Genomic DNA, 15,000 nt, shown 5'->3' with positions numbered 1-15,000 from the left:
TGATTAAAAAAAAAATCATCATCATTTCCGCTGGTAGCTTAGAGCCCAGCAGAAAGAAATCCCCTGAAAGAGGACTGCTCCCTAACAAAGCTGAATCCTATATGCAAGCAATCAAAAGACATTTATTTATATAAAGTTCTGTAAAAAAATAAAATTTTAGAACATCTGTTTCGTAGAGAGAAAAAAAAACAAACAAAAAAACAAACCAAAAATGTTTTCTACAGAGTTCCGAGGGCAGCTTTGGGTACGGTACTATCATTAAATAAGGTGGGACGCCGGGTGAATTTCATTGCACTAGAAGAAATGCAAAGCATCTTTTTTTAATATAAAGATATACAGAGCATTCTAAGACAACTACAGCTGTGTTACAGCTATGTGTTCTTTTGGATTTGGTCCAAAGAAACCTGAGTCTGTTTCCAGAGAGAATGAAAAAAAAAAAACAACCAAAAACCAACAACAAAAAAAACAACAACAAAAAAAATCAAACCAAAAAAAACCCAACCCCATTGCACAGACAGCTGATCACTTGGGTTTTTTCTTGCTGAAGGACACTGAGAAGATGGTTCCTCCACAGCTCCTTCTGTGTCTCCTTCCCACCCACTGTCAATGCTGCCCTCTTCTTGGACTCCGGGCTTAAATAGTCACCTGGCGGCGGCGGCGGCGCTGCCGAGAAGAAAGCGGGTCTGTTGTCAGAGCCAAGCCTGGACCATCATCACCTCTTCTGCTCCCAGATCTCAGCCATGTTTAGGTCTAAGTTGTTAAGGCCTTTCAGAGCTTGAAGGTTCCCAGTGTAAAAAGCTACGTCTGAAGTCACCAGGCTGCAGGGAGACACCGGGAAAAAATGAGGGATGCCAGGTCTACAGAAATCAAATGACAAGTCCCAAAACAACTTGGAAAGAATCAGGCATCTAAAACTTCCATCCCCTGGCTGTAAATCTCAGCTTACCCTGACCTACACCCCTATCGCAACTCACAATAGGAATTATTGCAATTATTATTAATTAGCTTCGGTATCCTAGAAGGTTAACGGAAAAGCAACCAAATCACATTGTAACATTTACATGGAGTTAAAAATCATAGAATCATAGAATGGGGACCTTAAAGATCATCCAGTTCCAACCCCCCTGCCCTGGGCAGGGACACCTCCCACCAGAGCAGGTTGCTCCAAGCCCCCTCCAACCTGCCCTTGAACCCCTCCAGGGATGGGGCAGCCACAGCTTCTCGGGGCAACCTGGGCCAGGCTCTCACCACCCTCACACCAAACAAGTTCTTCCCCCCATCTCAGCTCCATCTGCCCTCTTTCAGGGTCAACCCCTTCCCCCTCCTCCCATGGCTCCCCTCCCTGATCCAGAGTCCCTCCCCATCCCTCCTGGAGCCCCTTGAGGGACTGGAAGAGTCTCTAAAGAGTTGAAGCAGAAGTCAGAATAAATTGGACAGGAAGAAAAACTCTTCTTTCCATAATTTTTTATGAACTTCCTTCTCTGGCTTCTTCCACCCATGACAATTCTTCCTCACCTGCAGGTTGGCCAACTAAACATCACCTGTACCACGCTGCAAATAACCATCCCTGGGTGACAAAGAATGATTATAAACCCCACCGTTTTGGGGAAAATCCAACTTAAAGCAGGATTCAGCCTGCGAGAGGCTTTCCCAGGAGGTGGGGGACACTCGTCACCTGTTTTGGTGACGGAGGGTTGGGCTGGGGCAGGAAAGGGGAAAAAGCTCTGTCAGCATCCCCTCCCTTTCAAATCAAACGATTTCTGTAGAGAAGCTGCCCGTTACACGCACAAAATACCGCTTTTTTCCCCCCTATTTTTCCTTTGCTAGAGCCATGAGTCATCCCCCGCAGCTCCAAACTGCTTCACGAATCCCACAATTTCCTTGTGAGTTAAACTGTGGCCGCTGCTGCTGTTACACAACAGGAGAAGCAGCCATCCAGGAACCGAGGAAGCCCAAGAGATGCCCCCTATCAGCACGCTGATGGCCTCCTCGTTAGGACAGGAAGGCACAAGTCACGGCCTTCCCTGTGAGAAACCTCCAAAACGGGACATTCCCAACCCCAATCACGACTCTTGTGCAGGAGACAAACCCCGCTTACTTAAAATTAAGCAGTAAGAAAAAAACCAGACAACCCCCAGAGTGTCCCAACGTACCCATTGAGAGGTCCTCCATCGTTGACCACGTTGAGGTGGGCCAGCTGCCTCTTCAGGTGAAGCTTGTAGCTTGCATTAATTCTTAAAAACAACATCTGGAAGAAAGCAGAGGAGGAGAGTAAGGAAGGGACAGTCCCCCGGCTCCTGCAGAGAGGAAATACAGCTCCAGCACCATCAACCACCACCCTCCGGGATTGTTTTTGCAATTCATGTGATTTATTTTTATTTTATTTTTTCCCCCTTCTGCCACTCCTTCTGCCTCCTAATCGTTCTGGCACACACAGTAGGTGATAACACACAGGACAGGGCACACCCTCACTTAGCTGTTATGGGTTGCACTCAGAGGACACACTCTTTGGACTAGGAATTTAGGATAGAAGATTTAAAAAAAAAAAAATAAAAAAAAAATCTCTTTCCTGTACTATAACCACTTAAAGTTTTTTCCCCCAAGAGAAACATGAAAACCAGCATGAAGGGACTCTTTAATTAAAGGGCAAAAGAGAAACTACAGCTCGGTGTCTCCAGTGATGGCATCAGTCACAGAATCACAATGGAGTTGGAAGGGACCTCTGGAGATCATCCAGTTCAACCCCCTGCCAGAGCAGGGCCACCCAGAGCAGGTTGCACAGGAACGTGTCCAGGTGGGTTTGAATGTCTCCAGAGAAGGAGACTCCACCACCTCCCTGGGCAGCCTCTTCCAGGGCTCTGCCACCCTCACCGGAAAGAAGTTCCTCCTCATCTTTAGGTGGAACTTCTTATCTTCAAGTTTGTGCCCATTTCCTCTTGTCCTATCCCTGGGCACCACCAGAAAAAGACTGGCCCCATCTTCCTAACACTCTCCCTTTAAGTATCAGATCCCCCCTCAGCCTTCTCTTCTCCAGACTAAAAAGACCCAAGTCCCTAAGCCTGTCCTCATAAGGGAGACGTTCTAGTCCCCTCATCATCTCTGTAGCCCTCTGCTGTCCCCTCTCCAGCAGTTCCCTGTCCTCTGGAACTGGGGGGCCAGAAACTGGTCCCAGTGCTCCAGATGGGGCCTCCCCAGGGCAGAGCAGAGGGGCAGGATGACCTCCCTCCACCTGCTGCTCACACTCTTCCTGATGCCCCCCAGGATGCCATTGGCCTTCTTGGCCACAAGGGCCCATTGTTGGCTCATGGTCATCCTGTTGGCCACCAGGACTCCCAGGTCTTTCTCCTCAGAGCTGCTCTCCAGCAGGTCAGCCCCAACCTGTCCTGGTGCAGGGGGTTATTCCTCCCCAGGTGCAGCACCCTATGCTTGGCTTTATTGAAGTTCATGAGGTTCCTCTCTGCCAATTCCAGCACCAATTCCCGAACTGAGAGCTCCCCTCTCCAGACCATGAAAAGGCAGCTCAAAAATGCTGGAATGGCTCCGTTCTTCTCCCATGTCTCATCCTTTTCCCTGCACGTCCAACCGCTTCGGTACAGACCGCGCTGCCCGAGCGTGACCTTCACGTCAACCCAACACCTTTCACGTGTGGGTTCCACAAAGATTCAAAAGAGAACTTCCCCCCTCCCCAAGATGAAGCAAGAAAGTCTGGCTTGTTATTGACTGCAAGAGCAGCATCACATGAACCTCCCGAATAAGACTCACCTGAGTTTGCTCCTCGGGAAGGAGATCATATATAGCTTCGTGCATCTTTGCCATCTGCTTGCAGATATTCCTGAAGCAGGCCGAGGGAACGGGAGCTTTCACTTCGTACTGGAAATAAAAACCACAACCCGTTACCCCTCTCCACCACTTTTTAAAACAGTTTAGACAGGAGGGTTTCCGACGGCCTCCTGAAGCCCTGCACTGCTAATGACACCGTCAATCGAGGTTCATTTAGCAAATCTCAAATTGAAACAGTGGCTGGGTGTGATCCGATTGAGCCAAGGACTCACATCCTACAACCTTGTAGCGCTTCTTGCTTTGCAGGCAAAGAGGAACCTTCGGAGTGGTGGGAAATGGGAGGGTTTCCCAACTTGAGGTGTTCCTCTCTGTTAGTTTGAATCCCTTCTCTTTGCTCGTTACTTTGTGGGTTTCCATTCCAGAGAATCACAGAATCCCATGGGGTTGGAAGGGACCTCTGGAGGAGATCATCTAGTCCAACCCCCTGCCAGAGGAGGTCCACCCAGAGCAGGTTGGACAGAATGGTGTCCGGGCAGGTTTGGAATGTCTCCAGAGAAGGAGACTCCACCACCTCTCTGGGCAGCCTCTTCCAGGGCTCTGCCACCCTCACAGGAAACAAGTTCCTCCTCACGTTCAGATGAAATTTCCCCATGTTCCAGCTTGTGCCCATTGCACTGGGCACCACTGAGAAGAGTCTGGCCCCATCCTCTTGCCACCCACTCCTTAGATATTGCTCAGCATTGATGAGGTCCTCTCTCAGCCTTCTCCAGGCAGAACAGCCCCAGGTCCCTCAGCCCTTCCTCAGCAGAGAGATGTTTTAGTCCCTCATCATCTTTGTAGCCTCTGCTGGACTCTCTCCAGCAGTTCCCTGTCCTTGAACCAAGGGGCACAGAACTGGACCCAGTGCTCCAGATGTGGCCTCCCCAGGGCAGAGCAGAGGGGGAGGATGACCTACCTCGATCTGCTGGCCACGCTCTTTTTAATGCGCCCCAGGAGACTGTTGGGCTTCTTGGCCCCATTGGCACATTGCTGCCTCCTGGGCAACTTGTCCACCAGGGACTCCCAGGTCCCTCTCTGCAGAGCTGTTCTCCAGCAGGTCACCCCCAACTTGTACCAGTGTGGGGGTTCATTCCTCCCCAGCTGCAGGACCCTACACTTGCCCTTGTGGACCTTCATTAGGTTCCTTTCCGTCCAGCTCTCCAGGTCTCGCTGCGTGGTGGCACAGCCTTCTGGTGTGTCAGCCACCCCTCCCAGTTTGGTGTCATCAGCAAACGTGCTGAGGGTACAACACTGTCCCCTCACCCAGGCTGCTGCTGAATACCTTGAATAAGACCAGACCCAGTACTGACCCCTGGGGAACAAGCCTTTCTTTTTTTGAAGACTGTGTACGTCCAAGTTCCTCAAAAAAAAAAACCCAAGGAAAGCATAAAGAAATGGGAGCTCCTGAAAACTCAATATTGGCCATTAAAAAAAACCAAAAAAACAAACCCAAACAAACCAGCCCTAAAAAAAAAAAAAAAAACAAAACCAAAAAAACCCCCACAAAAAGATAGTTTTCCAAAGTATTTCCACAAAATTGAAAACTTCCCTTCTCCCAGTGACTGCAACCCAAGAAACCACCAGATGGCAAGCTATTTTCTACAGGGGGCAACAAAATTCTTCCATCCCTGCCCTGGGTAGGGGAGTATCTGAGTGTGATTTCAGAAGCGCTTTGAAAAATTGTCCCAGGAACAGTGAAGGTGGCTCTTCAAGAGGCACCAGCCAGGGTTACACGCTGGCAGGTCGCCTTCTAGAGGGTGCTACTTCCCCATGGGGGCTTGCACAATTCACTGGAAGAGCTGAATCATAAATTAATTACAAATAAGGAGGGAGCAAAATGGTCTCTCTTAGGCCAGCCCGGATTGGGAAAGAGAACAAAGCTTGCCCGAGTGGGAGAGGGGGAAAAAAACCCCAGAAACAGGGAGTTTTGAGAAAGTCTTTATGGAAAAACCAAACTGATGACCTCAATTTGATGGGAGAAGTAGCAGGAGAAAAATAGCATTTATTGCTCCAGGAGCCCTGCTCCCTGTGTGGGACAACCCCACAGTGGACAGGATTGTGTCTCAAGCCAGCAGAGTGAGGCAAGAAACGATTTAGCAGTTACCAGAATGCTGGAAAGCCGAAGGGAACTGGGCAAACTGGGGCAATGGCTCCTACATGACTTAGGGACAGATCAAACCCTTCGTCCTTTAGGGGGGAAAGAGCAACAGCACCTGAAAGAGACACGAGCTCCAGCCCTGCAAGCTCCTGGCCCTTTGGATCTCCAGCTGAGGCCATGGAATCACGGAATTGTTAGTGTTGGAAGAAACCTTCTAGAGATCATCCAGTCCAACTCCCCTGCCAAAGCAGGGTTGCCCAGAGCACATCACTCAGGAGCATCCAGGTGGGGCTTGAAGATCTCCAGAGAAGGGGACTCCACACCCTCCCTGGGCAGCCTCTTCCAGGGCTCTGCCACCCTCACCCCAAAGAAGTTCTTCCTCACATTGGAGTGGAACTTCCCATGGTCCAGCTTGTGCCCGTTGCCCCTCGTCCTGTCACTGGGAACCACTGAAAAGAGTCTGGCTCCATCCTCCCTCAACCCACCCTTTAGATCCTTGTCAGCATTAATAAGGTCTCCCCTCAGCCTTCTCTTCTCCAGGCTGAAGAGTCCCAGCTCTCTCAGCCTTTCCTCCTCAGGGAGATGCTCCAATCCCTTCATCATCTTTGTTACCAACAGCGTGCAACACCTGGTTGTCAACAACACCATGAGGGATTGGACAAAAAAAATCTACTGCTCTTCTGTCCAAACAGTCAGAAGACATAAAGCTCCACGAGAAGCTAGGAACCCACGCCGGAGCTTTTCCATCACCATTTATATCCCTTTTGACAAACTTATGCCTTTTTCACTGGTTTAGTATCAATAATATAAACTCTTGCATTTGCCTTTCATTTGCAGGAGAGGAGAGGTAAAGTGAGCAAAAAGCCACCTTACTCCACACAACAGGTATTTTTATGAGGGGGGAAAAGAGCCCCCAAAAAGCAGCAGACTGCTATTTGGATCTTTAGAAAAGGGCATAAATATGGTTTTTTAAAGTATAGACACAAAAAGGGGGTAGGGGAATCCTAATTTTGACCCTGCCCAGGGCAGGGGGGTTGGAACTCGATGGTCTTTAAGGTCCCTTCCAACCATTCTATGATTCCATTCTATGAATTTAAATGCTTTGCCTCCCCCCGCCCCCCCAAAGCTCACATAAGGCTATTTGCTAGCCCAAAGAAACATCCGGAAAGAAAAAGCACAACATAAAATAAACAATAAAATTACAGAACCAGCAAGGAACACAGGAAGGTTGCCCATTCCAGCTGCTTCATGGAACAGCTGCTTTTTTTTTTAAATGATAAAAAAAAAAGACCATAAGATCCAAAGCAAAACGCTAAGCTTTAAAAGCTTGGGTATTTATCTGTGGGATCTGTGGGCACAGGAGGTCCCCTCTCGGGGCAGCCTCTGTCACTGCATTTCACCTCGAGGTGAGTTGAAGTGAGTAGATCCAGCCCAGGACACTTAAAAAAACTGAACAAACCACCCCAAAAATATTAAGAGCACTTCATGGGACAGCTCTTAATGTTGCTCCACAGTGGGAACTGCTAAGTGCAGCCTTCTAGTCCCCAAGCCCATGGCCCAAGAGATGGGCTGGTGCTTCACCTCCAAAACCTCTTCCTCCTCAGCAGTTTTGGGGCTGTTTCCTCAGCTGCAGGAAATTACATGGTTCCCCCACTTCCAAAGAGGCAGCGTTGGGAAGAGCCGGAGACGGGAACCGGCTCAGCCTGATGGTGGACACGAGCTGTCGGTGGATAAAGCTGCTGAGGGTGGGAGAGCACTCCAGTTTCTAAACCCCAGAGCATCATCCACACCAGCCAAAGCTCTCCTGTTACTGGCTGAAAGACTAAACCAACCAATTTTGGGGAGTGGGGGTGAAGGCAAATGACACCCAGGGGGCAAACGTTAAGACAAAACACATTCGCCAGCGCTTTGTGTTTGTACAGTTTAAAGAAGTCCAAAAAAGCCCCCACTAGGAAAGTTCAAGGTTCCTTTTGAAACATCTAGACTGTACCCAAGGAGATCTCCAACTGCAATTGAGAGAGAGAGTGTGTAATTATTGCCATAAATCATTACCTTGGATAACAGTTTGTCAAATAAGCTATCCATTATGGCAACGAGCTTCGCTGAAATTTCAGCTATGTGGTCGTGATAATCCTGTAATAGAAAAGAAAAAAAAAAAAGCAGGTTTTATTTACTATCCAACGGCATTTGTGTTCTTCAGAGCCCAGCTGAAAGGCAGAACTTGGTGTTTAAGGAGGAAATGCCAAAAGAATTACCTTCGTGATGTGGTCGAAGTGCCTGAGCATGCTAAACTGCTTCGGCTGCAGTCGAGCTTCAAAATGAGCCCTGATAATAGGAATGTAGTGTACGATTAGCTGTAGGCAACGGGAGGAAAGGGCTGCAAATCCGGAAGCGAGAGAGGAAAAGAAAAATAAGTTATTACACAGGAAGAGTCTTTTTGTATCTCCTTTCACACCAACAGCAGATCCGACACAATTTAACACACGGTTGGCTTTTGGGGTTTTGTTGTTTGGTTGTGTTTGTGTTTTTTTTTTTAATAAAAGCATTTTGTTTCCACTGGGAAACCCCACCCCGTGAAGATGCCAGCCCAAAACCTGGCTGTACTCACCCAGCTCCCCTAAGATATGGGGTAAGGGAGTAATTTTATAACAGGCTTTAAGTGTCTACTTGACATTTTGAGCCCTGAGCACACGCAGACCTCGGAGGGATGGCGAAAGATCTGACTCATCAGCTCCCTCACCTCGGCAGCCACCTTCTGCAGGCACCAGTATCTCTTTGGTGGGAGGTGGAGGTAGACCCCTGCCCTGCCAGTGCTGCCCACAGCCTGCTGTGCCTGCAGGATTCCCAAAAACCAGCTTTCTCCTGTGTCCAACAGGGCCTGAGCTGGCAGGAGGACAGCCCGGTGGTGCCAACGTGGTCACCACACTGGCCAAGCCCTTCTGGAGTAAAGACCCAGCTTTTCTCTGCTCATTTGGGTCCACCACCCCTAAGGTGGGAAAGGCTCTCAACCCACCCTCCTCAAGCCATTCCCTTTTTTAAAAGGGAAAGGCAGACTGGTAGTGGGGACACCCTGAACCATGGGAGCTGTGAGTTCAAACATTCATCAACCAAAGGCTCTGGAATTTCAGAACCCTCTTGTGTTCCACACATGGAACCACAAAGCAACAGCAGCTTATCATAAACGTTTAGGATTTGGGTTTGTTTGGCTTTTGTTTTTTTTTAAACAGCCAACAAACAATAAGCTTTGACATTTTCGACGCAGAAATCCATACCCAGGTTTTTTGTAGTGATGGTTTTCAAACCGACGACTTGTAACGCACCAGCTCCAAGCACTAGTTGGCAGCTTCTAGAGTTGAAATACTGTGGGAAAGAAAAAGAGAGTGAAGATTTATGCTGACTCCAAGAACTGGACGTAACCACACTTTAGAAACACCATCACTAGAATTCTGCAGGATTAAACAGATTATTACGACATAAACGGGGGTCGGTACCAGAATTTAACATACACCTTGCCCCAGAGGAGGCCACGACTTCACTAATAAGACAAAATAATTTTTTCACTGCTCTCAGTAGTTACCAGCCCAAAGTAACTCCAGGCAGCGTTTCAGCAGAGGGAAGCAGAAATACTCTTATTAAAACCTCAGTGATTTCGATGCAGGGACTCATTTCTGCTCCTCTATGAGACCTTTGGGTGAGGCTCTTGGGCGAGACTCCGCGGTGAGTCAGCCTTGCTGCAGGCCAGCTGTGGTCAGCCCTGCTTCCAAAGCCATACACAAGAACAGCTTTATAATAATAATAATAATAATAATAATAATAAAAAAAATAGTCTATCAAATGTCTTTCTCAAACCCTTTATTATTCACTAAATAACCCTATTATTCACTGAAAATTCAGTGAAATTCAGTGAAATAATAATAATAAAAAAAATAGTCTATCAAATGTCTTTCTCAAACCCTTTATTATTCACTAAATAACCCTATTATTCACTGAAAATTCAGTGAAATTCAGTGAAATAATAATAATAAAGTCTATCAAATGTATTTCTCTTCTCCAGGCTGAACCCCCCAACTCTCTCAGCCCCCCCTCCCAGCAGAGGGGCTCCAGCCCTCCCAGCATCTCCGGGGCCTCCTCTGGCCCCGCTCCAACAGCTCCATGTCCTTCTGCTGGTGGTGGCCCCAGAGCTGGAGGCAGCACTGGGGGGGTGTCTCCCCAGAGCGGAGCAGAGGGGCAGAATCCCCCCCTGGCCCTGCTGGCCACGGGGCTGGGGATGCAGCCCAGGATGGGGTTGGTTTCTGGGCTGCCAGGGCATGTTGTTGGCTCGTGTTGAGCTTCTCGTCCACCAGCACCCCCCAAGTCCTTCTCCTCGGGGCTGCTCTCAATCCAATGTCCACCCAACCTGTATTTGTGCCTGAGATTGCTGTGACCAACGTGCAGGATCTTGCACTTGGCCTGGTTGAACTGCATGAGGTTCACGTGGTCCCATCTCTCCATGTCCCTCTGGATGGCATCTCTGCCCTCCAGCACGTTGACCACCTCACAGAGCTTGGTGCTGTCAGCAGACTCGCTGAGGATGCACTCGATCCCACTGCCCAGGTCTTCGACAAGGATGTTAAAAAGCACCAGTCCCAGCTGGGTATCCAGGGCCAGAAGAGTGACCCAGCCACAACTGAACCCGAGCTACACGTGGCCCCTGGCCCAAGGGAGACACAACCAAGACTGCTCTCAGACAGAAGTCAGGTTCTGGAACTGTCTGACAGTCACTTCATCTCCTCCTGAAAAGCAAGGCTTTTCCTTATGCCTCCTGGCAGAATTGAGAAGTAGATCCATGGAGCCAGAGACAGAGACATCCTACGTGGCCTAAGCTTCTCCCAGGGCTTTAGCTCGGGTTGACGCCAACTCATTGACTGCACGGCAGACCATGAAAAACTGACTCTAGAAAGGATGATGGGTAACTCATACTCTCCCCCTGCCTTTGGTGGATGTCACTGGGTGGCCTGTTGCAGACCAAACAGCGAAGAAGTAGCGTTCCTGAAACATCAAAAGAGCAACACCCCCTCCTTGTGACTGCTTGGAGGAAAGCACTTCCACATTCCGGCCCCGGGGCCACCAGCCTTCTCTTGTCTGCACCTGCTAAACAACTCCAGTTATCACAATGGTGTTTTTGTTCACACACTGATGGTATTTCACTCTGCTTGCAGACTCCAAAATGGCCTGGGATTTCATTACCTGGGAACACCTTCAGCTTCCATCGCAATTAAGACCTACTCTCCCTACCCTCAGGATCTGCTAGCTCCAGCAGCTGTCAAACAAAAAGCCTAGTGACTTGCAAGGACACCCCGAGTGGTTTCTCTTGTGGTCATCTCTCCAAATGATGGCACCTCAGTACAACGATCAAACCACACACAGTGTTTGGATGTCAAGGAACAAACCGCAAATGAGATAGATCTAGAACAAGATACGGTAGTGAGAGAGAAGACAGACAGAAATGCAAATCTGGCCAAGTTTGAGGCAAGAAGATGCAAGACTCAAGCAAAGCAGCAGCTGGAGAATGAAAGGCAAACTCGTGCCCGGTCCCAGGCTGAGGGATCCACCTCGGAGAGTACTCGGAAAGAGGAAAGGTTGTGGATGAATCCGAAGGACTCATGGGAGGAATGTTTCTGCAGCTGGTTACTCAGGTAAGAGCTACCAACAAGAAGATTATTTAAAAGTTCCATCTCCTAGGGTGCGTTTCCCCTCCCCTGTCCCCCATCTTATGTAAGATATACTTCTGGAGAGTAGAATCTGTTTGCCTTTTATCAACTATGCTTATGTTCACAAACTCTAATACCTGACATAACCTTTGTGGGCAGAGATACCAGTGAAAACCTTGAAATAAATTAACTGGTGGGCTTTGGAGCCTATCTATATATCTAGACATGTATATATATATAAAACTGTTTTAAGGTGCATTCCTATGCTGCTTTTATTGTTGCTTACTTGAATTATCTTGTGCTTTACCAGCTTTCCTCTTCTCTAGTGAGAAGTAAATGAGAAAAATGTCCTAGCCTTTCATCATCTTCACATTTTACAACAGAAGCTTCATCCCACACTATTTTTCAGGCTTCTGTTGACTACACCTCTACTGACTCGTAAAAACCAAGGGACTCGTTTCCTTCCTGAATACAGATATATCCCTGTGGCATCTGGGATCAAATTGCTTTTTTCTTTAGCAGCGTTAATCCTACCCCCAGCCTGAGGGACAGGCAGCTCTGGCCAATGCTACTGGATGGGATTTCCAATATTCCAGGTGAGGAAGGGGAAAGCCAGCCTCCTCGAAGTTAATTTGCACAACAAATTGCATTTTTAATGCCCTTAAGCTTAAAAGGCCACCTTACAGCACAGTAACAAACACAATCATTTCTAGACAATTCGTACCATTTATATGACAAGATAAAAGCAGGTGGAGCACCGCAGACAGTGAGATGTTTGGAGTCATACCTTCAGTAAATCAGAGAGGCGGGTGAGCATGTCAGTGGCGATGGAGGGAATGTTATCCACACACTGGCAGTACTCGAGGATTATCCTTATTAACAGCAATACTGTCCTACAAGAGAGGAAACAGCCAAACATATCACCTCAGTGCACAGAAGATGCTGGAAAAAAAATCAAAAACAGGCCAGTCACGTTGATAGAAAACTACCTAATGCCAGAGATTATAGCATGAAATAAACCCACTAACTGATCTGGAGCAGAAGTAAAACATAGGAGAGGTTATACATAAAGATGGTTATAAAGAATACCCATTCCACAGGGTGGCACGTGGAAAAAGTACTTAACATACACGAGATAAAATCTCTAAGGTTCACTGGTACAACTTTTTAATCTCCAAAAAAGCTGCTGTGGTACTACAAGTCCCCACGTAGGTGTTGGCAGGGGACAAAAAAAACCCCAAACTCCTTTCCTGTATCACTGTACAATTCTGGCCAGCTTTGAGCAAGTATAAAAATTCCCAGAATGTGGACAACCACCACCACTGAAAGGATGTAGTGAATGCTAAGGAGTCACAAACAGGGAAGGCAGCTGTGAAGAAACAGCACCAAATATTCAAAGATGCTCAACACCTGCAATTTCCCCTGAATTCAGCAGGCACTGGAGGATTTGGGAGCTACTGGACGGAATTAAGAAGGCTCCACAAAGAGCAGGTATGGTCCTTCAAATTCAAATACACAGAAGGCAGGAAAACCTAGGCAAAAATCAAACATAAATTTGATTCAACTTCAAAAAGTTAAATCTCTCTCTTCCCTTAGGCAGCAGGGTACAGAAAGACGATCAACGATCTGCTGGAAATAAACACCTTGAGAACTTTTGGGGAACATCTAGACTTTTTTTTTTCGTGAATGCATTTTATTTGATTAAATACAACGAAAGCGTATGTAGAAATGTGTAGAACTGAAACGAGTATTTGCACCAACACGAAGCTGAGAATTGCTTCACAGAGCTAAATGTAACAAGTTTCAAATGAGCAGAGATGGATTATCAAACGCATTGTCCAATTAAGTAAACTTCATCCTTTGAAGCACGTTCAAATGCTCCTCCTTGACCTGAAATGCTCTTCTGCAGTGGTATCAGTTGGCTGCACAGAAGTTCTGAGATATTGGCCTTTGTTTCTAACTGAATAATGATGCATCATCACGACGCAAGCCACGAAGTGACAGCTGGTCAAAGACATTATGGAAATCAGAACTTTTCACTTTGGGGTAAATTGATGGTAGGACTCTGGGGAGTGAGATCTCCAGGTTTTACTCCCTCCCCCCAAAACCACTCTCATGTATATTTAATGCTTAAGCCTCACAGTCTTTGGCAACACGGCATGCTTTTAAGTGAAAGAAGTACTTGAGTGTTATATATTTTTAACATGTCTTTGATAGAACAGCTTTAAGAAACGACTTTCCAATCCAAAGCAATCAGGGTACCAAGAAATAGCGTATGCAGCTTCTGAGATGGTCCCCATCTTATTTCTTATTCTGAATAAGATAAGCACTCATTCAGAAGTGGACTCACTTATTTTGCCAGAGATAATCTATACTGCAAAAAATCACAACAGCGTGCTACAAAGAAAACCTGTATTTTCACGACTACGTGTTTTCATGAAATAACTGGAAAAAAATGCATTCAAATGAAACCATAATTTTTCTGAATATCTACAGAGAAGAAACAGCTTTTCAATGTACAGAAGAGCTTGCAATGTTTTAGAACTGTTTGGGAGCTAAAGAGGAGCTGGTCTGTGGAACGAGAGGGGTTTCTTTATTTCAATAAGAGTGCTAAAGCTGTTAGTATTCCTCGCAGTTCTACTCAAAAGCACTTGCCAACTAACCCACTGCTAGTAGAAAAGAGTGCATCTTACCCAACTGTTGCATATTTTTGTCCTTCAACAATAAGGAATTCTGTTGGCTTTCTTTCTTCAGTAGCTGCACGTTTTAGCAAGAAAGGAAAAGGGATGAGTTCAACTTAAAACAAGCACAAAAAAGTGCTATTTTTTTCTAGAAATGTAGCATTCACTTGCTAAGGCTCAAGAAAAAAACACAATCGATCTTTGGAGCACTTCTCTCTTTTATAATATTTATTATACAGTTGGCGACCCATCGTAATTATTACAACCCATAAAGCTACTTTATTATCTACTGGGATTTTTGATCAAAAATTCCCCAAAGTCCCACAGTCATTATGGACTTAGAAACTTCAAATGCAACGGGTTACTGATAGAAGAAGAAAAGTAGAAAAAGTCACCAGGCTTTCTACTACATATTCTCAAACGATTTGCTGTGCATATTAATATTTTAGCTTCAAACCACTTCCTCCTCAGGCCTCATAGTAGAAGCTCTCACTGATGCAGCGTTTCACGCTAAATTTGATGCCACCCGTTTCCTGTCTTCTTGGAGGAAGCTCTGCAAGAGCTTATTTGAAGGGCAACGGTCGATGAGCGTATTTTGGTGTCGCGCTCCATAATTGGAGCAATTATTGCCTAATACACCCTCTGTCTCCATTATACTGCTTTTTTAAGGGGTTGGGCTTTACTCCACCATGACATTATTGTATTTTCTTCT

At 46.8% G+C, this 15,000-nt stretch overlaps 1 protein-coding gene across 4 annotated transcripts in view; it reads right to left on the bottom strand.

Annotated features, from left to right (window-relative positions):
• Window positions 1-102: 102 nt before the first annotated feature.
• VPS54 (VPS54 GARP complex subunit) overlaps window positions 103-15,000 on the bottom strand; it is a 52,133-nt gene continuing 37,235 nt past the window's right edge. For all 4 annotated transcript variants that reach the window (XM_014964627.1, XM_014964624.1, XM_014964625.1 and 1 more), the window contains 8 exons: window positions 14,301-14,364; window positions 12,395-12,500; window positions 9,190-9,277; window positions 8,173-8,294; window positions 7,970-8,050; window positions 3,763-3,870; window positions 2,154-2,248; window positions 103-818 (listed from right to left, as the gene is read on the bottom strand). In XM_014964627.1, coding sequence (XP_014820113.1) covers window positions 713-818; window positions 2,154-2,248; window positions 3,763-3,870; window positions 7,970-8,050; window positions 8,173-8,294; window positions 9,190-9,277; window positions 12,395-12,500; window positions 14,301-14,364 — 770 coding nt within the window. In that variant the 3' untranslated portion in view covers window positions 103-712. The remainder of the gene's footprint in view (window positions 819-2,153; window positions 2,249-3,762; window positions 3,871-7,969; window positions 8,051-8,172; window positions 8,295-9,189; window positions 9,278-12,394; window positions 12,501-14,300; window positions 14,365-15,000) is intronic.

The sequence above is a fragment of the Calidris pugnax genome, unplaced genomic scaffold (assembly GCF_001431845.1).
Source record: "Calidris pugnax isolate Ruff unplaced genomic scaffold, ASM143184v1 scaffold219, whole genome shotgun sequence".
Lineage (NCBI taxonomy): Eukaryota > Metazoa > Chordata > Aves > Charadriiformes > Scolopacidae > Calidris > Calidris pugnax.
The sequence above is the reverse complement of the archived record's forward strand: the minus strand, read 5'-3'. Positions and strand labels throughout refer to the sequence as shown.